The sequence below is a fragment of the Xiphias gladius genome, chromosome 20 (assembly GCF_016859285.1).
Source record: "Xiphias gladius isolate SHS-SW01 ecotype Sanya breed wild chromosome 20, ASM1685928v1, whole genome shotgun sequence".
NCBI classification, from domain to species: Eukaryota; Metazoa; Chordata; class Actinopteri; order Istiophoriformes; family Xiphiidae; genus Xiphias; species Xiphias gladius.
Window position 1 is genome coordinate 5,598,200 of NC_053419.1, and position 25,491 is coordinate 5,623,690.

Genomic DNA, 25,491 nt, shown 5'->3' on the forward strand with positions numbered 1-25,491 from the left:
CTGGAAATGTTTGTCTCTTCCATCACCAATGTTTCCTTCATTAGAAATCAGAGCACATGCTGATCCAATTCTAAATACCACTCCCAGGAAAGTTCTATCTAACATGACTTAGTATTCCCTCAAACAGAATAAAAGCCTAAAAAAGAAAGCAGTGGGGTTTATCTTCTCCACTCTCTTCATCTCCACTTCACAGGGATTTTGTTGAATTCATGCTGGTTTTTGTCTGCACAGTATTAACTAGTGATCAAAGAGCATCTCATCTTTTGATATTACAAACTGTTTAGACAATCCTCTAGTGGCTTGCCAGCTGTCTCTCATGTTATTAAGTTCAGTTTCTGTGATGAAAGGTGTAAAGTTCCTGTATCAGAGAGGATTCCCACACAATCTGTTTTTGTTTTGTCTTTTCGTCGAACAGAGAGCTTGTATTGACTTTGCCATCAACGCCAAGCCGCTGACAAGATACATGCCAGAGAACAAGCAGTCCTTCCAGTACAAGATGTGGAAATTTGTGGTGTCGCCTCCATTTGAGTACGCCATCATGACTTTAATCGCCCTCAACACAGTGGTGCTGATGATGAAGGTCAGTGATTCCTCCTGCTAATGAGGCAAAGCACCAATTCCTCTCAGATACTTGTCAGCCAGAAAAAAGTAGTGTATTGGCTCAGTCTTGCTTATTTACTTCCCAATATGATACAACACTGCTGAAATATTTAAAAAAGGATTGCAGAAGCTGTTTCCATAAATCCGAACCGTTTAATAATTTAATCCTTAAGACAGAAATGGAAATACAACAGCAGCAGTGGGTCTGGCCTTGAGATATGGTCAACAGTTAAAAATCAAACACCACCCCTCTAGCACGGCACTGTGACACTTCTGCCAAACACTGCCTGCTGCTCTCAGAGAGAAGTGCTCGTGTCTTGGCAGTTCCTCGACTCATCTACGCAGAGGAGAAAATGAAACAACCAGTGTGGGTCAGTGCAGGCTGGTGCCAGGGAAGAGTTCTGTAAATGAAAACACCTTTTACATTTTCCAACGATATCTCAAATGTACCTTTTTTTGTCAGATTAAGTCCATAAAGTCTGAATACGTGTTTGAAGCATCACGTTGTTTTAAATCAGGCAGCAGCCACAGTGGAGCATTGAAGAAAAAATTCAAATACTGACTAACCTGTAGTTACTTGTTGATGCAGTGCTATCAGGTTACTTTAGTTTAAGAACTAGGTGCACTGTCAGCATGGTGCCATGATCGATAGACCTTTGTCTATGTATTTAGCATTTTGAAAGGCTGTTCAGATATACTGTTTGAAGGAAGTTCGACGTGTTGGGAACCGCACTTAATCGCTTTCTGGCAGAGAGTTAGGTGAGAAGATCAATCATATCTGTCCTTTAAATATTGGCTACCGCCAGCAGACTGGAGACCGGAAACAAAGGGGAAACGGCTAGTCTGGCTCTGTTCAATGGCAACTAAATCCGCTTACCAGCACCTCTAAAGCTCACTGATGAACGCATTATATCTCATTTGTTTAATCTGCACGAAGACCAGAGTGTGAAAACAATAACAACAATTCAACAACAATTTGTCGTTATGCGCCAGACCAGTTTTCCTGACCAAGCACAGTAGCCGCCTGGAGGCTTGGTTTTTAAATTTAACATTTGAAACGAAACTAACTAATGCACCTAAACCTGCCAAAAACACCAGAAGAAAGCAAGACGGAGTAGCCGAATGTGTGTGGACAACTTGTGCTAAAACTGTATAGCAGTTTAGCAGAAAAGTGATGCACAGTTATCATTCAGTCACTCAGGCTTTCTTACAATTTGTTAATGGAAGAATGATGAAGATACAAACTGAGAGGAGGGAAAGCTGTCTTCTCACTGACTTTTCATGTGGGAAAAAAAACTTGATGTCAGTGTAAAGGAACAGAAATACACGACTTTAATTGAAGTCCGCACAAAGCATTAGCCAGAAGCTTTATTACAACAGTCTATGCCTTTACATCAGTATTGTTACAGTTTTTCATATTTTCACGATATATTTTCTTTCTTCCCGTAACACACATGTTCCTCAATGACTACAATGTTGAGCTTCCCTCTGGATCATAAAGTTGGATAAGGGCTAAGAAGTGACCAGTAACTAGCGCAAACACACACAGGCCCAGACAATTTCAGCGTCCCAATCGCCTGCCATTATCACAGTGGCGAGACTCAGCCCCTACCAATAATGAGGGGATTAAAATGTATGTATGCAGCTGGGACTGACAGAGGCATTTGCACCTTTTAAACGGCTTGGTAGAGCGCGACGGTGCAATTAATAAAGAAGTCGTCTGTAATGTTACTGGTTGCATCTACACTTGTAGTTTCAGTATCATATAGCTCTCTGGTCTTCCCTAATATCTTTCAAAATATATATATTGCGTGTTACGTTTTTCCTTTTGTCCTCAGTTCTACGGAGCTCCAGACCTGTACGAGTCCATGCTGAAATACTTAAACATCGTCTTCACAGCTCTCTTCACACTGGAGTGCATCCTCAAGATTATTGCCTTCGGTCCACTGGTGAGCTGTCAAGACCATATGCTGCACTGCACTCTGCAAATACACCAGTCAATTATTCACTGTTGTGTTTCTGTATACACACATGAGGGAAAATCTCTCATTGTATATGCAAACAGCAAGAAAAATCAGACCGAGGGTGACTGCATTAAACTGCTGTGGCTACGCTCGTAGCCCTCAGTTAATTAAATCCTTGTGAAAGTGAAAATGATTGACAAGATTTTTTTTGACATGTTGTCTTTAGTGTCAGCATTTAGAAATGGATACAGAGTCACACTACTTGGATTGTGATTTTATTTGTAAATACATAAAACAAATATCAGAGGGTGTATAACATGCAAAGAACAGTAAGGTGCAAGGTAATGTTATAGTCTAAAATTCAGGAATGAAGAAGGTGAATTAGTAACAAAAAGAGGGGATGAACAGAAGAGTTTGCAGAAAGAATACATCTTTTCCCAACATGGGGCCGTCTGGCCTGCAGGGAGGCATTTCATCTCTGGCTCCGTTCCATTTACAGGGCCCATTTATTAAATAGCTTTTTTCACACCACTTACCTCCACCTGTTTATCTGTTAAGCCCAGACGGATGGGCTTGCATCTGCTGGTCTAAACGCTCGGCTGCTGCATCTCTTCAGACTGCAGCTGAAGGGCCTGGCAGCAGCCTTTGCCCTCAGGAATTGGATGATTGACCAGTCTGTGGGGCTCCAGGATGCAGGCAGCAGCTCGGCATTCGGGGGCATGCAGGGGGTTGTGTCAGCATTTGTGTGTGTTCTATATGCACTAATAGATTTCTGTGCCAAGAGGATGGCTAGATTTCTCTGTGTTCTTTGTGTTTTTGCACTGGCTGGCTGGTTGGTTGGCTTCTCCTTCAGTCTATGGGAACATGTCTGTATACCACTGCAACTTTTGCATCTGCACATTCACTTTTGTAATGTGTATGCTTAACTATATACATAGACTGTAACATTTAAATTAGCTGAATTATGTCGTGTTAAAGTTTATTCCCTGCACATAGAGTTTTCTTAGCAGCAAACACAGTGAAAAAGTATGTAAACCTGGGAATTAATTTTCCCCTGGCTGATGGCGAGTTGTCAGGACCCAGAGGCAGCAGAGCAGCGTCAAATCATGATGCTCCCTCCACCGTCCTTCGCCGTTGGGATGATGTTTTCATATTGATATGCGGCGCCCTTTTTACACCATATGTAGTTCTGTGTGTTCTTCCCAAACAAATCAACCTCGGTTTCATCAGTCCACAAAAGGTTTTACTAGTATCATTGTGGAGTTTCAAGCTGCTCTTTGGCAGACTTCAGGCACAAAGTGATGTTTCTTTTGCCGAGCAGCAGCCTCCTCCATCGACTCTGTACTCCATGCAACGATGCACCATGATTTGCGTCGTATGACTAATGAACAAAGATATTAACCAGCATCAATGATTCCTTTAACCTTTAGTTGTTACTATGAGCTTCTTTTTTTCTTCTTTTTTTTACCTCCTTGACCATCGAGAATTAGCCACAGAACTTAATTGTCTCCATTTATAGACAGTTTGTCTGACTGTGGACAGATGAAGCCCTAATGACATTGACAAAATGTTCACATACATTTTCCAACCTACAGTGTGAATGTTGGAACGATGTATTCAGTATGGACAAGAAGAAAACAATGATTTGTGTGTTATTAGTTCAAATAGATTGTGCTTGTTCACTATTGTAGCTTAGATGATCTGACCATATTTTAGGTCAAATTTATACAGGTAATTCCAGAAGGGTTCACTCACTTTGTCTTGCCACTGTGTACATTTTACTGACTCTCTAATTAAATCTAAATGTTTTGTAGCTTTTTGAGCCAGGGCAATTGAAAATAAAAGATGTTGACCTGTTTAAAGTTTGAAAGTTGATAACTAAGTGTGAAAGGGTTCAAAAGGTGGTGAATGGTTATCCCCTATTTCTTTAAAAAAAAAAATATGAAAGATACAAAAAAGAATTGTATCAGAGAACGCTAATCTTTTTAAAGGTTGAACTCTCCCTGTCCAGTCTAATCTCTGCATCATCTTTGTCTTGTAGAACTACCTGAAAGCAGCCTGGAATGTGTTTGACTTTGTCACTGTGCTTGGAAGCATCACAGACATCTTGGTCACAGAGATTAAGGTAAGTGCTCATCATGGCCCACCCTGGTTGGTGTCCTCAGTGCCGTTACACCAACCAGTCTCCCATGGGTCACTCGGAACACGAGTATCAGTCCTCAGCGCGTGCTCTCAGCTGCAGCAGTGGCTGAGAGCGTAGCGGGGCTGTGACACAGGAAGTAGAGTCAGGGGAACTGTGATGCTGGAAGTATGAAGTTGGAAAGTAGTTCATACGCAGTAGTTACTTATACAGTGAACATAATTTACATTAGGTTTTCAAGTAAGGATTATTCTCATTATCATTTAGTCTCTCTACTATTTTTTGATTGATTGATGAATTGTTTAGTCTATAAAAACTCAGACAAATTGAAAAATGCCAAGAAATAGTTTTTTAATTTTTTTGGTCAGTTGACTAACCGACAAAACAATTATATGACGAGTTACGTGTAGTTGTTTTCATTACAGATTGGTCTTTTTTTTTTTTAATATATCTGAACAAAGCGTTCCAGCTTCAAAATTATGGATGTAGAAGTCATGCTTTGCTATGCTCTCATACTCTGTCCCCAAATCAAAAGCTCAGCCCAGCAAACCAAGGGCAGAAATGAAAAATCATGAAAATCAATACATGAAATGAAAATCAATACTTAGAAATTAAAATAAAAAATCAGTATTTAGTTGCTTCTGTTGAATCACAGCAGACGACAAATAGACAAAAGCATTTGATTATGGAGACAGGAGTGAGGCTGGGTACTGTAGCTTTCTGTGTGGCAAATTCAGTCCCTCTCTCTTTACGTGATCATTAGTCTTCTTTTCTTTCTCTCCTCTCTGGCTTTCCTTCTCTGTTTTTTTTTTTCTCTTTTGCTGTTTACATCTTCTGCTGTGTCTTTCCTGGCGCCTGTGCCCTCACTCTGTCACATCTGACACCTCTAGACGGTAAGTGGCTTTTCTTGTTGGCCGCTGATTTTGTCATTTCCCTCGTCGGTGTGTGCTGTCCTCTCCCACAGTCTTAGTTTATAGCGTCTTATCTACTGAATCCTCAGTGTGACATGATGTAAAAGAAGAAAACTTATAACTCAATCACCCGGAGCAATTTCAGTTGCGAAAGATCTATACACTGCAAAAAATGTTCACCTTTAACAAGTGGTTTAGCCTCTCAAGCCCCTGCACTTGCTGTTGTTTGCATTAAGATTTTGAGCTAAGATGAGATCAGTGCACTAGTATAAAAAAAAAGACACTTGATTCTACAAAAGTCCTTGAAATTGGTTGGTTGGGATTTCAAGTAGGATACATGATCTCATCCCGGCGCATGTTTTTTTGCTTGTTAAAAAGTATGAGCCTAACAGACTTGTTGAGACTGACATTTTTACAGTGCAAGTCAACTTTAACTAAATGCTGAAACAAAAGGGAAAACACTGATTTTTATATCAATCTAGTCATTGCCATCTGTGCTGCTTGGATTTAGGGAACTGAGGAGAGTCAGATGAAAAAATCAGTCATGTTTTCAATTTTGACACATTTTGTATGAGCAGGCTTATTTTAGCCAATTTCATTCCTGTTGTATTTTGGTTTTCGACTTGCGCCTGAAATTGTTACCATTATTATTTTAAAATTTGGGTATAATTCAATACCTCACAGAGTCCCTGTTTTCTTTCCCAGGACAAGATGATCAACCTGAGTTTTCTGAGGCTGTTCAGAGCTGCTCGTCTCATCAAGCTGCTGCGGCAGGGCTACACCATTCGCATCCTGCTGTGGACCTTCGTTCAGTCCTTCAAGGTGAGGAAACACGCACACAGTAATCTAAACATGCCAATTTACAGTGTGTGCCTCTGGATAAGTATATAGAACTTGTTAGAGACATAAACAGTATTTATGTAGCACGTTTTACAGAAAGAGATTAAAGAAGTTTATTCTGGAAAGATACAGTAAGAATATAGATGCTTTATTCAGATTTCAAAGTTGACCATGTTGGTTAGGTTGATTTATAGTGGCAAAAATGGACATCGCACAGAATACAAACAGTGGGATGGTAGACACGCTGAGACATGCTGCAGAAGTCCTATGTTACTGTTAACATCGAACTAAATAGCTCTCAGCAGACAGCAGTTTGGATTTTCACACAGTGCCGGTTTGCTCTCTAAATCCCCTGGGACAAGTTGAGTTAAATGCAGAGCGCCTGGCCGCAACCAAGGGAATTTATAGCCGCTTTCATGTCAGCGGTGAGAGCTTTTAAGCCCAATGAAAATGGACAGTAACTGCAGTGTTAAAAGGTGGCTATTTAATTACAGCAAATGCTCACCTCCTCCTCGCAGAGATATAAATAGCTGGTTAAGAGAATCGACCCTGCAGGTCAGGTTGACTGCTCCGTTTCTTAAATAGGACTGTAAAATCGTACAAAGGCGCTAGTCAGCTGTGGAGAATCGGCTTGTTTGTGCGTGCATGTGTGCGCAGGGAAAGAGAGTGAGAGATCAAAAGAGAGGCGAGGTGCTCAAAGGGTGTTGTGTGTGTCCAATACTCACAGCGACTGTGTGTGTGTGTGTTTGTGTATGAGAGAGGGGAGTCAGTTGTGTGGAAACTCGAGGTAACGTTGTATCTATTTGTGCTCCGAGTGTCATTAAGCTGTATTTATGTGTTTTTCAGGCTCTGCCCTATGTCTGCCTGCTCATTGCCATGCTTTTCTTCATCTTTGCCATCATTGGAATGCAGGTGAGTTGGGACATGACCAGCTGCATTAGAGCAAGTCTGAATGTAAAGGTCTATAACAGGTGCCTCCTAGAATTTCTCAATAACCCAAATTCCCTACAAAACCGCGGTACCCCCTCCACAGGTGTTTTTTTTTACCTGATTTGGCTGATTACACCTCTTCTCAGGACTGTGTGGGCACGTAAAGACTCTACTTGAGTGACATCTCCTTGAATCTCCAGTTAGTTTTGTTACATCAGAGCTAGAAAACTTAGACCTCTTTGTCATCAGTAGCGGTACTATGTGATTCTCAGAATCTAGTAGTAGTAAGTAGTGAGCAGTAAGACATCTGGAAGTTAGATGGGAGGATCAAAACCAGTCTCATATCTGTCAGTTGTATTTAAGTGACAGATGGACGAGTCTATGGATGGGCTCAAATATAAGCGGTGTACACAAAGTAGCCCATGTCTCCCCCAGAGACATAAAAGAGAGGAGGAAAATAAAAGTCACATCTGTACAATATCAACACAAAGGTTTTTGTCAGTCAGGGGTTGATCCAGTTCCTTTTGAGAGGGCCTAGTTTGTGCTGCTGTTGTGTCAGTTTTCATTTATTGTGACCTGTTTTGTGTTGTGTCCAGTACAACACCAGAAACGTCTGCCTCTAACATTACCATAGAGCTGAATCAAAACATCTCTGACATGGTCTCAATAAAAATGTAATATTATAAGCTTCACAAACCAAGTATATAATGCATGGCTAGTCCTTGGATTGAATAATCTTGTACAGGTATTTCATTTGAATTTTTAAAGGTAGTTTATATAAAGGATTACCTCGTCCTTATTTGTTAGTGTATGTAAGGTTGTCATGGTTGTGTGAGCTGAGGAAGTAAGCAGTTGCTGTTCCTGTGCAGGGTCATGATGCTACATACATATTTGACTTCTGTCAGGTCTCCTGGGCCCAGCAGCCAGTGTTTATAGGCTGGCAGGATGGACACACCAAGGGGCAAATAAATATTTAAAAAGAGGCCTCTGGGTTGTTTTTTTACCGGACTCACAATGAGACATCAGGAGTTGTGGCAGCTATCCACTCTCTGTCTCTCTCCAATCAGTTTCAATTCAAATCAATGAAGATTTGTCAAAATGACATTTGGAGTAAAAACATCTTGTCAAAGCATGTACATAAGCTGCGTCCTTGTCAAGATGAATGCTAAATAAATACAATGTATATATAGTATATTGTGAAGAAAAATAAATCAAGAAAGTGAATAAACTATATACAGTAAGGTAGGTGATAACTGAATGTAATGGGTACTGAAAAGCATTTAAGAAAAAAATCATTTTTGTGCATACTTGCATGCTCATACATATGTCAGTATGTCGTGTCAGAGTAATGTGAATAGTTTTTGAACACTTTTTTGGATGATAGAACACTTTTAGACTAGAGTTTTTGTACCCACAAGAAACTGGCCCAAACCCATCCCAAAATCCGACGCGGTTCAGGTTCGGGCTGGTTTTTTGCTTAAAGCTTCATGTTTCAGGTTGGGCTTGGGCCCCTCACCATTCGGGTTCAGTTGGGCTGGGTCTTAAACCAATGAAAAATTGGTTTAAAAGTCTCTAACATTAGATAGTCAGGGCAAAATAAGGAGACAATCAAAGTGAAGGTTTGACGAAGAAATCCTTAGGTATCATTTATCAGGAGTTTAACAGTCAAAAACTCTGATAATCAGCTTCATCTGGACTGTGGTCCTGGTTCGATCAAATTTGACCGACAGTAACAAAATAATATCCTGATTGGTGCACGGATGTGTGTGACGTCATGTTTTTTCCAACTGAGCCTTGCGATGCACGTAGAAAAAAAGAAATACAGAAATCTCTCCTGTGAAAGAAAACAGAAAACTGCGTGTTAATCTCTGGCTCTATCACTCAAAGTAAGGAGCTGAGTGAGAAAACAGGCTTTCAGGGCCTTCGAGGACTTGGGTATGGGCCGTGTCTGGGTCTCCATTTGAGGACCTGGCAGAACTCTGTTGCGGTCTCTGTGCTAGAGTAATTTATTGTAACAGCAGTGTACACATTTACATTTTGGAGTTTGCTTTAAACACACACCACCTACACTCCTGCTACCTCAGGTCTTTGGAAACATTGAGTTGAATGAGGATACCGCCATAAGTCACCACAACAACTTCCAGACCTTTTTCCAGGCCTTGACCCTTCTCTTCAGGTAATCCTGCATCTGTAGTCCAAAAATTCTTGTACCACCAATAATCCAGTAAATACTGACATTGCTCACTGCTGCTCCCATCACTGTTGAGCATTGTTTACATTCACTTTGTGTTTACAGTGATTTGTGTGTCTTTCAGGAGTGCGACGGGCGAAGCGTGGCATGAGATCATGTTAGCGTGTCTCAGTAACCGACCGTGTGATAAGCTCTCAGGAACTGTAGGGAAGGAATGTGGAAGCGACTTTGCCTACTTCTACTTTGTCTCCTTCATCTTCCTTTGCTCCTTCCTGGTCAGTATGAAGGAAAATAGAAGGTTGTCCCGTCCAGTCTCATACTATGTGTCCTTGGCTGATAGAAAGTCTACAGAAGTTTGGTGATTTTTGCATGTTTTAGCCTATCAACTACGAGCTGCAGCTTTGTTTAACTCGGTCAAACTCGGATTATTGTTACTAAGCTTCATCTTTGTTTTGTTTTTCTTTACTGATCAAAAAAAGACCTACATTTTTTTTATTTTTAAAAAAAAAAAAAGGAACAAACTGGTTTAAACTTATTTTCACCATGATTCTATGTCCCCATGAACCCGAAAATTATGTTTTGTGCTGTGAGGAGACCCTGTTTGCAGTTTACAGCAAACAAGATCATCTTCCACCTAGCATGACTCAGAAAATGCTGCCAGTTAGGGAAAGTAAAGAGAAAAATTGGAAGCAAATGCAAAAGGACTGCTGATAATGTGACAAAATTCTCTAAGTAACCTCAGTTAAATAGAACTTTTAATCAGAATTTCTACCAGATTTTTGCACTACTGATTTTTTTTTATAAAATTTTCACATATTTTTAAAATACAGTAATCAAAATAAACAGATAAATTCATGGTTGGTTTTAAATTAAACCCACAGGATTAAAGGAAAGTCACTGCCAATGATTGATATTCTTGAATGATTGCCAAGAATAGCAAAGTTGTGTTGTCATTATGGGGCAGTGAAGTTGAAAGTGGGGTCAGCTCTGAAAAGATGCATATTAAATGTAGGAAATTAATCAGTACAGGCTTTTTCAAAATGGCCAACAGTAATCTAAAATGTATAGTTTGCAGTTTCTCGGCTAAAAACATGCAAAACCTCATATCTGATCCTTCAAATAAAAATTCTTCTCTACTTACATAATCTGAATTATACATTTTGTGATTACAAGTTCTAGGTAACATTGTCGATCAATGAAAATCTTCTACACTAATCTTCTAATCTTTCTTTTCAGATTTCAGTTTTGTTATTTAGTGCTGTTTAGTGTGCAGACAAATATTTCTATGTATTATTAATTTATGTTACACATTTTTGTTCTCATTCACCAGATGTTGAACCTCTTTGTCGCTGTCATCATGGACAACTTTGAGTACCTGACCAGGGACGCCTCCATTCTGGGGCCTCATCACCTCGATGAATTCATCCGTGTGTGGGCAGAGTACGACCCTGCTGCCTGGTAGGTGCTGCAGCTGATCTCTGACTGGTACAATTACAGTATATTCCCCTGTGTTAGCTGGTGTCAGTGTTGAAGAGGAAGGGGGTTGTTCTTGAAAGAGAGGGAGGCGAGGCAATACGAAACTCCCAGAATGGCTTCATAGTTCCAGCAGGATGACTCTGTGACATGGAAGTGGAAAAATCCTGTTTTAGCAGCAGTGGGTGAATGACATTAAGCCTGAGCCCGGAGTGTTGGCTGAGCCTGGCGACGAGCCCCCTGTCGGCTGGACTGATGCATGTAAATCCAGCGTTCCACTCGGGGACCGCTCAGCCCTCCTCGCTGCTAAGCTGGTGGGCTCCAAAGCTCCTCAGTCTGTCACTGTGTCACAGTGAAGAGAAACTATTTCCATGCCTCCAATACGGGAATACAGGCCCCCTCTGCCCCTTCTTCCCACACTGTGTAATTTGGCTAAAGCACAATACAACTTTTGAGTGAGACAGTGTGAGGCGTAATCTGTCTCAGATTATATAAGACTCATTAAATTTTAACGGCTTCACATGAGCCTCGTCAGTGAGTCAGGAGAGGTGTGAGATGTAAAATATGAAATTGCTATCACCTAACGGACATAATGGGGGAGGAATTATTATTTATTCCTTTGCATATAAATGAGCGGCTCTCAGAAGTGCATACATTAACATTCAGTATATTTTCAAGTGCTTTAACTCACCGTTATGTCAGGTTGCAGCAATGAATGTATTTAGAGCTCATCCTCTTCAGTATTTATTGGTTTTCACATATTTTTTTTTAAAGGAGCAGATTGATTTAAACAAATTTTCTCCTGGATTCTTTGCCCCTTACACATTAAAAAGATTATGAGCACCTGAGTTTACAGTAAACACAAGGCTGTAGCCATGTCCTAATTTTTCCTGGGAGTTTGGGTGTTTTAGGGGGAAGTTTACATTCCACGGTTAAGCACTTACACATTTTACATAACCTGACTACTGTTAGAAAAAAAAAAATTACAATTAAGAATTCAGTATTTCTCCTCCAGAATTTTATTCCTGACATTATGGAGAGAGCTTTGAAACTGCATTTAGACTGTCAATTTGGGAAATTAAAAAATAAAATGTACAGAAACAAATGTGAAAAAATGGCGGTGATTATAGGCCAACAATGACCTGAAATGAAATCTTTCAATAGTTAAATGAGCACCAACAAATTCACAAATTTAGTCAGAAAAGTAAAAACTAAAACTAAAGAGCCATGAGTATTTTGTGTTCTTTACGCTGCTACTTCCTGATATTTTCCCGAATGGTAATGCCCTCTAACGGATAACGAAATATTATAGATAGATGTAATGAAATAACCTGTGACCTGACCTCTTTAACATGTCTCATCTTTTTCAGTGGGAGGATATGCTATCAGGATATGTACAAATTGTTGCGTTTTATCTCGCCTCCTCTGGGCCTGGGGAAGAAGTGCCCTAACAGGGTGGCTTATAAGGTTTGCACTCCCACACAGTCCTTTTGTTTTCCAATGGACTGTGATGATTTTCGGACTGTGAATGTCTGTTCTCATTCCCTGTGTTGCCAAAGAATGACCTGACCACACATGCATATACAAACACACATTGATCCTCCACTAACCAGCTGGCAGGTAACCATGGGGAGTGCAGGAAACAATGCTGCAAGTCAGGCTCAAACAAAAGGCAACATATGTGATGTCTAAAATGTTCCTGCTTCTAAACACAGGAGTGACAGATGAGTAGGTAGTGAAGGGAGAGCATTGTGTGCTTTGTTTCCACTTTGGTTACTGCTGATGTCTCTTAGCATGCAGAAACAGAAGGCATCTTAAAGGAATACTCCACCAAAACTTTTTCAGTCTGTTGTTTGAGTCTGAAATACGAACGTCCTTGGAAGGTGGCTCTGAAAAGCTTGTAGCTGCTCCTTTTAGAAACATGATAGCTTTAGTCAGGTTGGGTTGTGGTGGATTCCAATGACCCAGAGTCCTGGTAAAAAAAGTGGAGAAAGACAGAAAACATCAAAAACATCCATAGAAACTTCTTAACTCCTGCAGAATAATCCACTCTTCCCCTTTTGATCAGTATGTTCAGTACATTCCTAAAGCTAGCTCACTGTGTAACAAAGAATAACAGCTATGGAAGAACATAACAGAAATTGTCCAGGACCTCTTTCCTGGGTGTTTTAAAAGAAGGGAATATCGGTTAATTTCACTTCAGTCTTTATTGTCCCATATAGGAAATTTAGCTTAGAGCATGGCAAAAACAGACATACCATCTGTCAGTAAAACGGCAATGTCACAGCTTTTATATATATATATATATCTACAGATATATAGATATATATATATATATATATATATCATTTAGACAGAGTAGCACACATTGCCATTAAAAACAATAAGAAACATTAAGTAAAACCAAATTAGTAAAGGAAGCTTTGAATCTAATGCACCTGGCCCTAGGGAGTCGATACGCCCACATGAGGGGAGCAGCTCAAAGTCTTTATTTAAGAGGTGTCAGGTATCGCTGGCAATTATGTTTGCCTTTTTCCACACTCTTCAATTGAAAATGGCTGTGTATGCGAATAATGTACTTATACTAAATTATAAAGATTTATTTTTTTTCTTTTTAAAGTTTGTTTAAACGCATGTAGTTACTGTACAGCAGCGATAAATACAAGACTTTGGTGTCATGTTGTAACCTCCTCGTAGCTCTGAAACTCTGCTGGCTGTAGTGTTTTTAACAATTTACTGCCAAAGTGGCAATTTTTTTTGGAACATACTGATCATAGGGATCATTGATGGAGAGTTGGATTATACTGCAGGAGTGGTTTGAGAAGTTTCTCTGGATACTTTTTACTGCTGTGAAACTGGGCTCCCATCGCAATCCATTGTAACCACTGTGGATCCAAGCTACTAACCTTTTAGAGCCAACTTTCAAGCCTACAGGTGATGAGTGTTTGATACTCAAAAGATAGTTTTTCAGTAGAGTATTCCTTCTTCCACCAGGAGCCCTCCATCCAGCATCTCTGTACAGGGAATGCTCTCCCCTCCTCCTTCCTCTGGGATCCATTCCTGAATCTGTAAATCCAGCTAGGATGGCATTCCAAATCATCATATATTGGAAATCTTATTAACAAGGATTTCTGTGTCTCCCTCTTTTTTCCCTCTCATTCTCTCTTTTGGATTTTGCCACTTTCTGTTACAATAAAACTTCCCCTTCTCCTTTTAAACCCTACACCTCTTCATCTGGAAATCTTCATCCCTCCTTCTATGGCCTCCCATCGTCTTTCCCCCGGGAAGCGGCCGCATGACTTACCGCGATATGTACAAGATGCTTCGCGACATGTCCCCTCCACTAGGTTTGGGAAAGAAATGTCCTCCCCGAGTCGCCTATAAGGTAGAATCCCTCCTTCCTCTCCTTCCGCTCCCTCCTGCAGTCACTGCTGGTTCCCTGCTTACACCTGTCAAACATCTTCAGGCTTTTGTCAGTTTGTCACAGTCAGCATCTTCTGACCTGGTGTTGTGCTTTTCTTTCTTTTTATCTTTGAAACTCTGTGGCCTTTTCCTGTTTTGTGAGGGTTTGTTGTACGCTCTGTTATTCTGCTGTAGGTTCATGTAAGACTAATAAATGAAAATAGATCAGAGAGGTGATAATATTTAACATCCCTCCACAAAGTCATCTTCGTGAGAAAATAAGAGGTGTTGGATATCAAAACACCACGACCAGCAGCTGGTAGAAAGTAAATGTCTGTCTGTCTGTCTGTCTGTTATGTCTGTCTGATAGTTATAGCTGCTGTAAAAAATTTGCTTTATATTAATTTTGAATCACATGGTCTTGTATAATGTGAAAGTGTTATGTTGAACCCGCAGAGACTTAACTCTGCAGCCATTCTGAGCTGTTTTAGCCTCTAGAAGCTAAACAGCCAGATATTTCTCTCAGGAGTTAATAGAGACCTAGCTCCATTTATGTCTTCAGCAGTGTACATTACTCTGCGATCTGTTCATCTAGCTTTCCCAATGCAATCCTAAGGATAAAAAAAAAAAAATTGTTTTTGGTGTTTTTTTTTTTTTTTTTTAAACCTGTTATCCAGCACCAGTTGGCATCTTCAAATGTTTTTTTGTGATTTCACAGATCTCTCCAGTCTGCCTGAAATGATAAAATATTTGCCCGGGGTAAGACCAATGTTTTACCACAGACACTTATTTTATTGTTCAGAGCTTACTGTGAGATCAAGAAAATACCTCTGAAGATGCAACCCGCCGGATAAATGGTAAATGAAAATAATGTTTTATTTTTCTGCCACACAATGGGCAGAGTTTTAGGGATGGCAACATCTTGACAAATTGCCATGACATTTTTGTAAACACATTCATGGTCTCCAGGGGATAAATGGCAATGACCTTGGTGATCCCCTGACTTTTCATTTGGCACCACCACGATATGACATTCTGGGCTCAGAGTGAGATGTCTTGACTGCTGTTGTATTGATTGCATTGACATTTGGTACAGACATTCATCTTCCCCTTTGGATGAATTGTAACCACTTTGGTAATCCTATCTATCTATATGACTGAATTCATGGAGTAACGTACAGAATGCTGAATTCACAAATGGGACTAGAGGAGCTAAAAGGAGGGTGAATATTGGACTTATCACAGATTTATCATGTGGAATAGAAATCCAACTCCAAATGTAAGTTGCTCCGCGTCAACTGGATGTGTGAATAGGTAACTGCTTACGAACAAATAAACTTTTTTTTTTAGTGTTCTTCAGAGGCCTAGTGGCCAAAATTTGATTACAGCAGCTTCAGCAGGATATCTCAAAAACTTGATCATTACAGATTTAAAAAAAATTGGGTGTCAAAGTTTGACAAAGTAAGACGTGATTTAGTGCAGGATCACATCTGGATTCAGATTCTAATCTGGATTTATTGGGGGATTTTAGCAACACTGCAAGACTGGGCATTTAAGGACATTTTTACCCTCTGCTCATCAGCTCATTCAATGAGTTGAATAAAAAAGACACTGTTCCATGTGTCCTATGATTATATGTAAGAGTTGTATAATATTGGAATGGGAGTAAATTGTACAGTTTAACAATCTTCAGGTAGTCACTGTGCCAGCTGCGTACCTTTTAGCATACAGACTTAATGTAAGTGCTTCCAGTGCATGCACAGCTGTCGAAATGAATCACATTTAAAACAGCCCTGTCCTTGCCCCAGTTAAAAATGTCTGGGTCTGACGTGGCAGCATCTCCAAATATAACTCTTGTTTTTGTGAATCGACAGAGAAAGACAGGAACAAAGGCAGAGAGAGCAGCAGTGCACTTGAAAGCAAGGCTAGCATTTCCCCCATCCCTATTTCTCTATTTTGTTCCTCCCTCTACATTGCCATTGATCATGCTCCTTGTTAACCTCCCTTCCTAATGAACACATCTTCCCCTGGTAGACACCTGTCACTCTATAGTTTCCAGTTGTAGGTTCTGTCTTCAGGCTAAGCTTCACTCTCTCTATTGAATGATCTTTCTTTCACCCTATCTAGGGATTTCTATCCTCTCTTTTCCTCCCTGTAACTTCACTGTGTGTAGCTTTGTGTGTGTGTGTGTGTGTTTCTGTAAGCATGTGTCCTCTGCATATGAGCTTTGAAGGTGCCTTTCAGTTTCTTTTATTTGTTTGTTGCTCATTTCTGCTCTGTTTCCTCTTTCTGCTAGACTTTATATGCGTAGATGTTTTCCAGTGAGGGCACTAACTCCCTGTCTTTCTCCTCGGTTCCTTGCCTCTCATCTCTCCATCTCTTCATCTGTATTGTTATGATCCCAGAGAGAATATACTTTCTCTTTTCCTGTTTTGCCTCCACTCTGTTTGAAGAAAATGGGAACCATCAGCTACAGTTTTTTTTTTTCCCCAAACGTTTCTGATGTTTCTTTTTAGCGCTGGGTTTTTTGTTTTTTTTTAAATTAGAAGTTCTGTATCCAGTACATGTCTGTGCCTCCCTTGAGCCCCGCTTTGAATGTGTTGCACTAATTCAAGCATGTGTGTGCATGAAATACTTCATCGCGGCATTGATCCAGCAGACCTGCATGGCATGGATCTATTCTATCATTTTCTACTTTTTACAATCAATGCCTGATGAATCTTCAAGTTTCATAACATACTGTAAAAGTAGTGATTAATTAATAATAATGTCCTGTGTAGTATTGGTACTTATAATTGTTGCAGCAATGTAAGGCCAATAACTCTTTTTAACTGTTGACTTCTTTTAGTTAACTGATTCATCATTTAATCTAGAAATGGTCAGAAAATAGTTGAAATAGAGCTCATGGAGACATTTTAAAATTACTTGTTTTGCCCAATCAAGAGTTCAAAATGCAAAAACATTCAGTTTACAATGATATAAAACAGAAAAAAGCAGCATATGCTCACATTGGAGAGGCTAAAACCTGCAAGTGTTGGGTGTTTTCTTGATAAATGACATAGACTATTAATATTTTAACAAAATTGTAGTCAATTACTTATTTGACTCATCGGTTAATTGACTTATAGTTTCAGTAAATATTCTAAAACCAAATCAGGTTTTTTCTTGATTCTGGTGCAGTGACCTACTTAAGTGTTAATTGTTTCGAGGGACAGACACTTTTTTTTTTTGCAGAGAACAATTGAAACAAAGTAATAATTGGAAATGGTTGATTGGAAAAAAAGTTGACTTAAAAATGTTTCATTTTGAATGGCCCTGGTAAAGGGTGGTCAGAACTTCATTTTAAACAGAAATGATGTGCTAACGACAGGTTTAGGTTATTTACAAGTTTACCTTAATTAATACTGTACTCACATGCCCATATGTACATGTACATTAAAAGAATTATTGGTCACTGTTCTCTTCCCTCCTCTCATTCCCTCAGTGTTCAGTGTAGGTTTGTTAGTGGGTCACAACATCACCAGTAAACCTGCACACAACTGCCATGTCAAAGATACCCACTATCTTTGTCTAACTCAGACTGATCAAGCTTCATATTAGCTTCAGTTGAACTTCAGAATACACTTTTGCACTGAGTGAGGACTGTGGATTTTGTCCCGTATCTTTTACTGTGCAGTCTTACCCCAGTGGAATATCTTTACAGCCAGTATGGAGAGGAGAAATGATTTAGAGACCAGTAACTCTTCCAGTACAAATAGGGCATGAGAATACTGCATTAAGATCACGTCTATGTTTTGCGGGGTTTTTTACTGGAATCATTGCCAAAGATTCAATGATTCCAGCTTCTTCAATGTGAGGATTTTATGCCTCTCTCTGTTTTATCTGCTCTGATGGGCATCTTCCACCATTTTCTGATAGCATATAGACTCAACTATTTATGAGGTAATCAGGAAAATAATCAACAGATAAACTGATAATGATGATAATCATTATTTACAGCCCTAGCGTGTGACAGTGGATCTTTTTTACCAGTTGTCTTGTATTACTAAAGTAAAGTTTGTCTTTATGCTCGACTGACACTAAATAAAAATTATGAACTTCTATATATTAATTGATTATTTATCAATATTATTATATTATTTATTTTTGATTACCTATCCTTTACTTTAACACATAGTTACTTCTCTAATTCAGCCTCCTTTCCCTGAGCTGTTGATTATTTGTTCCTGGTTCATGGCCCGTCCTCTCTTGCTTCCATTCCTCTCAGCGATTGGTGAAGATGAACATGCCCATTTCAGATGACAACACAGTGCATTTCACCTCCACGCTGATGGCCCTGATTCGCACAGCCCTGGAGATCAAACTGGCATCTGGTGAGAGACTAAAACCACAAAGTCCAGAAACCCTTGCGGCCGCACTGACGGCTCTGGTTTGAATGTGAATACTGGTGATCGCTGTGGTGCAGATTTGATGTGATATGTCTGCTGGTGCTTCCCCAGGGGTCCTGGCGCAGCGTTTGTGCGACGCTGACCTGAAGAGGGAGATAAACCGAGTCTGGCCCAACCTGTCGCAGAAGACTGTTGACCTGCTGGTGACGCCACATAAATGTGAGACAGAGTTCTGTTTGGGTTTTACTGGGCTCTATCGAAAACAGTTGTTTTGTTGTTGTTTTCCTGTCACGTGATTTCTTCCTGTTTACTTTTCTAATATCGTCTTTTGATCTTTTTTCTTTTTCTTCTCCTCTTTCTTCTATAAACGGCTTTGCACTGCAAACGTGTCTTGGTTTGCTGGTCATTTTTCTCCATCTTTTTTTAAAACAAATGAAAAAAAAACTGCAGTGCAGTCAGACAACTTGATTCCAGTGCACAATAACTTGCTTCAAGAATTTTCTAGATTCAAGTTTCCTTTTTCTTTATTCCAGTGCACTGATCTGGCTTATTGTGCCTTCTTTTAAGGTCCAAACACTGTTTTATAGAAGTTTTTTGAAACAAGTTGATTTGTATTTGACATTATTTGAAAGAATTATACTACACTGGCAGTTTAAGAAGAAAAAATACTTGTTTAAGAAGAAAATACTTTTAAGACTCAATAATAGACTAAAATTGCTTGGTAAGATGCAGATTTTTCTCTGATTTTACCTGTTAATGAGCCCTAAAAGTCTTACTTTCTCAAAACAAGTCAAACAGTAATAAACATCAGTAGAGAAGCAATAATAGTAAATGCACACATTTCTTGATAAAATGTAGATTTTTAGCAATGTGGTCCTTCTGTTTTTCTAATACACATGACAGCGCAGCTCAGTTCACACCCACACTGGCCAGGCACATACTGTTCGCCTCTCCCTCTCTGAGTTGCGCTTTGTTGCTCATCTGGCACCATCTACTGGCATGATAGAGGAACTGTGTCTCACTCTGCTCCCTCTTCCAGTAGACAATGAGCTGACTGTGGGGAAAGTCTATGCAGCTCTCATGATCTTCGACTACTACAAGCAGAATCGTGCCAAGCGACTCCAGCAGCAGCAGTCTTCGGGAGGACCTCAGGTACAGCGTGTTGACAAAATGTCGATGTAAAGAGCTCAGTGGTCGTTAAAGCACCAAATCACTCGGGGGTGGGATAATCCTATATTTGGATTTAAAATCTAGTTTGGATCGTTTTGAGTGTAAAAGAACTTTCTAGTGTTGGCTAAACAAGGCTTATCCCCATGATATTTAAAGGGACATGTGCATCAGGTGTCTTAGTTCAGGGTTTTGGGTTTTCCTTGTAGTCTTGTCTTAAAACATGAACTCCTGCATTGAGCTGAATTAAAACACAAATTATCTTGATCATCACTTTAGCTTTTCTTTCTTGATACAAGCCAATTTTAATAAATTACAAAAAATTTAGTTTCTGGTATAATTCTTTTTTTTTTTTCCAGAGCGGTAGTTGTTACTATGAGACTAAATAAAAGTAATAAGACAGATGGGGGTTTTTTTTAAATTAATTTATTATTTGATAATCAACCATGTTCGACCTTTAAGAAGATGGTAGAACATGTAAATGATTTGATGCTCTTTCTCTGGGGATACACTTCTGTCTTCTGCTGCCAAAATCAAGCTGTCAGTGTCGATTTAATGACTCCATTTGTGACGACTGCTGTCGCTCTGTTCTGCAGAGTAAACTAGGGGCGTTGTTCCGTCCTGTGCTGCCCCTCACTCACATACAGGAAGCACAGCCACCGATCTGTAGCCCCAGACAGCCCCTCCCACCACAGCCTGAGCCAGAAGCGAAGCCAGAGGCCCCGCCCACCAGCACCACCGCCATCACCACAGCCGCCACCTCAATAAACAGGGACGCAATGTGAGTACATGGAGTATTTAACAGTAAAAACATAATATATCTCCAGTGTAAGTGGAGCTGTCGTTCAATTTATACCATGGTATTATCAATTATTTTTCATTGTGCACTTCTGGCATATTCACCCACTCTCCTCAGTCCAGTTTTGGCTCTTTTGCCTCTAATTTTTACATTTTCTTTCTAACATTACACTACATTACTTTACATTTATTTAGCAAATGCTTTTGTTGAAATTAATTTGCCGTAAGTGCATTCAAATTTCATAGAGACAAGAGCTATATTTCATAAAAAACTGTATGTTCGTCCCTTTCACAGCTAAAAGCTAAGAGCATATTCAGAGCTATAGCAAAAGTGCCTAGAGGGTTTCCTTTAAGGAAATGAGGTAGCAGTGAGCAGATTAAGGTTGGGAGTCAAAGGCATGGTCTGAAAACGTGGTTTAAACCTGCGACTGAAGATGGGCAGTGACTCTGCTGTCCTGACTTCAGTGAGGAGTTCTATCCACCGCTGTGGGGCCAGAGCAGTGAAGAGCCCTGACCGGGATGAGTAACTGCAGCATCCTCTACAGCCAGTTGTCCGCAGGCAGAATTACTTTACTTTGTATAAACAGTTCCCTCCACCGCCCTGTAGGCCAGCACCAGCTTCTTGAACTGAATCGATTTTATACGATAAGTCGCAGATGTCCAGGAGATGACAGGCGCCTGGATTAGCGGATCCTTCTGTTGGTGTACATGAAGAATCTACACGAGTGGGTTACAGCTGGGATGTCTGCTGACAGCCAGGGTCAAATCAAGGTTCCTGACTGTCTGAGTTGGCATCACCAGTCTACCGTCAATATGGAGGCACCCTTTTCCCTGGAGGACCATGAGCTGTCTTATCCAGGTCGAGCTTTGGTTGATGGTTTGACATCCACCGCGAGATGTCTGCCAGGCAACAGTGATGCGCTCCTACACCTGAGTGTCAGATGGGGGAATAACAAGGTTGGGTGTCGTCAGCATGGCAGCGGTATGAGAGCTATATTATCAAAACTGCGATCACAATAACAATCTGGATTGAAGGATTTCATCTATTTAAGCCAAAGCAGCATTACAATGATAACGTTACCTTGTTTTAATGTATCATTGTAAATTGATATGTAAAATTTGAAAACCAAGAAATCTTAAAGGACCATACCATTGATTGTTACCATGGAAACAGCTCATAGTGCCGAGTTAGTCTAGGAGTAAAGTGGCTGGTATTTTAGGCTTATCATATGTCAGTCTTCGTTTGAAACTGTCTTATTTGTATTAGACTGGTGTAGGAGCAAAATGAAGGGTGGCCTAACACTAAAGAAACAGTCTGAAATATCTCTGTGAAACTGGCTAATGATCCTACAACACTGATTAGCGCCAATACTACAGCCAGAGCTCTGGAATGTCTGTTTACAGATTAAACCAGAGGAGTGCCATAAAACATTCCCAGTCCGGCGATGTTTCTCAGGCAGCACAGAGGCCCAAAGGCCGGAGGAAACTACAGAGGGGCCAGTCAGAAGATGTGCCATATTCCACCAGACCTCAGGTACAAGAACACCAAGAAAAGTCAACATCTAAATGTTGTTTTGCAATCTAACTTTTCTGTGAAGTCTGTGTGATCTACGTTGCCTCCACACATCGTTCCTCCTCTTCTTTTTCTTTCAGGAATTGGTTGAACTGAAACAGGTGGAGAACATTTCAGATACAGAGGGATATCCCAGCCTGGAAGGCCACTACAGAGCAGCGTCTCTGCCCCGACTCAATGCTGAGTACTACGTAAGCTCCCTAGTGCTCAAGATGACATGCTTCTTGTTTTAAAGCTCACAGAAAAAGATCTCTTTGGTCCATTCACAGTTGTTTTCTTTTAGCTGAATTCATCTGATAATATCAGGGTTGGAAAATGCCGACACTGTGGATACCTTAGATTCATCTTGATGAAATAATCAAACAAAAGGCTGAGGTAGGAGACACTGGGCTGAAAAAGGCTGATGGGAGTTGAGTGGTAGCCAGTTAGTGAAAACAGCCGTGAGCTAACAGAAGCAGGGTTGCTCTCTGTCAGTCCGCATCAGTTCATCCTGCTGGTGCTGACCTCTCCAGTCTGACTGTTTTCCATTTTTACTGAGGAGAGAATTCAGGCTTGAGATGGACACAGCAAAGTGGGCTACATGCTGTACATTCAATCTGTCGACAAAAAGACTTGTTCATAAATTACTGCAGGATACAAACTGAATGTTACTTTACATTACATACATTTGACACGGGAACATAATTATCTTTGACTGTAAAGACTGACTGCTACTCCTACGATACCTCTCTTTGATCTTGACTGATTATTCTCACATCATTATCAGAAACCTAAATATCTGCCTCTGCCCAAGTAGTGATACAGTCTCCCTCTATTGTCACATGCTGGATAAAACTGCCAGTTTTTTGTATTTTACAAAAGAGGGCAGGAATATTAAATAACTGACAAACCAGTTGAGCAGCAGCAGATGTTCTGGACTGACAGCCTCAAAATCCAATTTACAAACATGCTCTTTTAAACATTTCTCCTCCAAAGAGATACGCAGGGTATATTTTTGTAGAAAAGATGAGCATGTCATTCTCAATAATTAAACCCTGCCATCAGTGCTTTTTTACCACCTTTAGATTACTCTTTTCTTAAAGGAATAGTTCTACATTTTAGAAAATACGCTTATTTCCTGTTTCCTTATTTCCATATTTCGAGTTACATGCGAAGATAGATACCGAACTTGTGTCTGTGTGAAAGCTCCAGAGCTGCAGCTGAAGATAGTTTCTGCACTAAACTCTCCCTAAAACTAGAATGGCTCTTTGTGTACAGACTAGACAAATTAGTTAATTAGTTTTTAGTTAATTAGTGATCTTCAGAGATGCTGGGCAGTGTAGTTTTGAACAGCTGTTTGTTACTGCCCGCATACTTTATATTCCAAATATGGAGATATTGTAGACACACACTTTATTTTTCACAAATAAGGCATGCAGCAATGTTTACACACAAACCAAGTGCAAAAAACTAAACTGTGGAAAGGAATAAATAATCACATGGTACCAAAATAGTGTTAGATACTAGAGATACACAGTACTTGTAATGTCCACAATTCCTGCTATTTAATTGCTCTGGTCAGACAGACCAAACAATACAATTTATTCAGCCCTTTTATCCTTTGCATTAAGATAGAAGCTGATTAAATTATTTTTAAAATAATGATCTTTAACATACTAACCTGATCGTGCAAATACAATATAAGGAGAACTATTGCAAGTGTAAATTAAATTTCTTGTACATCCTAAGCAGCTATTTTTACAATGCTTTAAGTGTCTTTGGTTTACTTACCAATTCATTTCTTATAAAACTTAATATTATCATCCATCTTTACATTTCATATACTATTAACACTTACCTACAGTACAATGGATTCTAATCTAACAGCTGAGTTTTGCATGATTTCAGTAATGCCTTTATTTTTAAGAATTTCACTTGTCATTCATTTTTCAAAATTTTCACTTTTTTACAGTCATTTTGTGAGTTAAAGTAGCTGCTCTTTTCTGCTGCATATGGATGTCATGTTGAATAATTTTTCTGTCCATCATTTCTGTGTTTCCTTGACTGTCTCGCCTCTCTGATCTTGTGTGTTTATCGGCCTCTGTATTTTTGTCTGTCTCTCTCTTACACCCTGCTCTTTCCCACACTTAACATGTGTTTTCCTTATGTTTATGTATGTTTATGTTGCATTTTGATCTCTCACTCTCTTTCTCTTTAAAGGATAAGGCTAGCATTATGCTATATTTTGTTTATTGTCAATAAATGCCATGAAAAGACCAAAACCAACAATGTTCTGTCCCTCATTAATCCCAGTCACTCATTCACTCAAATTATTTCAAGACTTAAATCTTTTAAAAATAGGTCAGAAAAATATAGTTTCATTATTTTAAAAAAGGCTCAGGGATTTCATAAAACAGCTGGGTACTCTAACTTTTGGAAATTTTAATCAATCAGAAGTAAATTTTCAGTGGCGAATTAATACACATTTGGTGCTCTTGTATTTCCAGCAGCAGGATGGTGGATGAGGGATTGAGTCAAAATAAACTACTGTGTGCGTATTCATGGTAAGGAACATGTCACCCAGTACAACAGTGGCTCAGTGATATGTTTTTAATAGTTTTTGGAGAACAATGGAGCTGTGGCGATATATTTACAGAGACAATACTTGATCAATTATTTGTCGGTTTTGGTCTTTCATGAGATTTGTTGGCAATAGGAAAAATATAGAATAACATCAGTATTATCTTTATCGAGTCTCTTTTTCTCATCTTCTGTCTTCCCCCTCTCCTAATTTCAATGCCCACTGCTAATGTTTTGCCCACCTCCCTCTTGTGTGTGCTATCTGATAGCGGAGCCACCCTCGCCACGTCCCTGGGACCCACCTGGCAGTATGTACCACCTGTTGTGCCACCTCTCGTTTTCTTTTCTTCTTCTTCTCTTCCCTCCTCCTCTCGCCTTCTCCTTCTTTTTCTTCTACTTCTCCCATGTCTGTGTTTGCCTCCATGTGCTCCTCTCATTTCAGTGGAGATTTCACAACCTCCCACCACCATGGACAAAGTGACCCCTCCTACATATACTGTTTACACTGGTCATTCCATGCAATTGCTGACAGACACATTACATGCAACACACAAA

The 25,491-nt window shown here is 39.8% G+C and overlaps 1 protein-coding gene across 1 annotated transcript in view; it reads left to right on the plus strand.

Moving 5' to 3' along the window:
* The window catches only part of cacna1bb (calcium channel, voltage-dependent, N type, alpha 1B subunit, b), a 176,241-nt gene that overhangs the window by 140,327 nt on the left and 10,423 nt on the right, over window positions 1–25,491 (plus strand). The window contains exons 32-47 of the mRNA XM_040157092.1: window positions 416–580; window positions 2,439–2,549; window positions 4,606–4,689; window positions 6,321–6,437; window positions 7,302–7,367; window positions 9,470–9,561; window positions 9,701–9,851; window positions 10,907–11,034; window positions 14,338–14,434; window positions 18,719–18,824; window positions 18,951–19,058; window positions 19,882–19,991; window positions 20,603–20,787; window positions 22,209–22,349; window positions 22,454–22,568; window positions 25,206–25,244. Of these exons, the coding sequence (XP_040013026.1) occupies window positions 416–580; window positions 2,439–2,549; window positions 4,606–4,689; window positions 6,321–6,437; window positions 7,302–7,367; window positions 9,470–9,561; window positions 9,701–9,851; window positions 10,907–11,034; window positions 14,338–14,434; window positions 18,719–18,824; window positions 18,951–19,058; window positions 19,882–19,991; window positions 20,603–20,787; window positions 22,209–22,349; window positions 22,454–22,568; window positions 25,206–25,244 (1,815 nt within the window). The remainder of the gene's footprint in view (window positions 1–415; window positions 581–2,438; window positions 2,550–4,605; window positions 4,690–6,320; window positions 6,438–7,301; window positions 7,368–9,469; window positions 9,562–9,700; window positions 9,852–10,906; window positions 11,035–14,337; window positions 14,435–18,718; window positions 18,825–18,950; window positions 19,059–19,881; window positions 19,992–20,602; window positions 20,788–22,208; window positions 22,350–22,453; window positions 22,569–25,205; window positions 25,245–25,491) is intronic.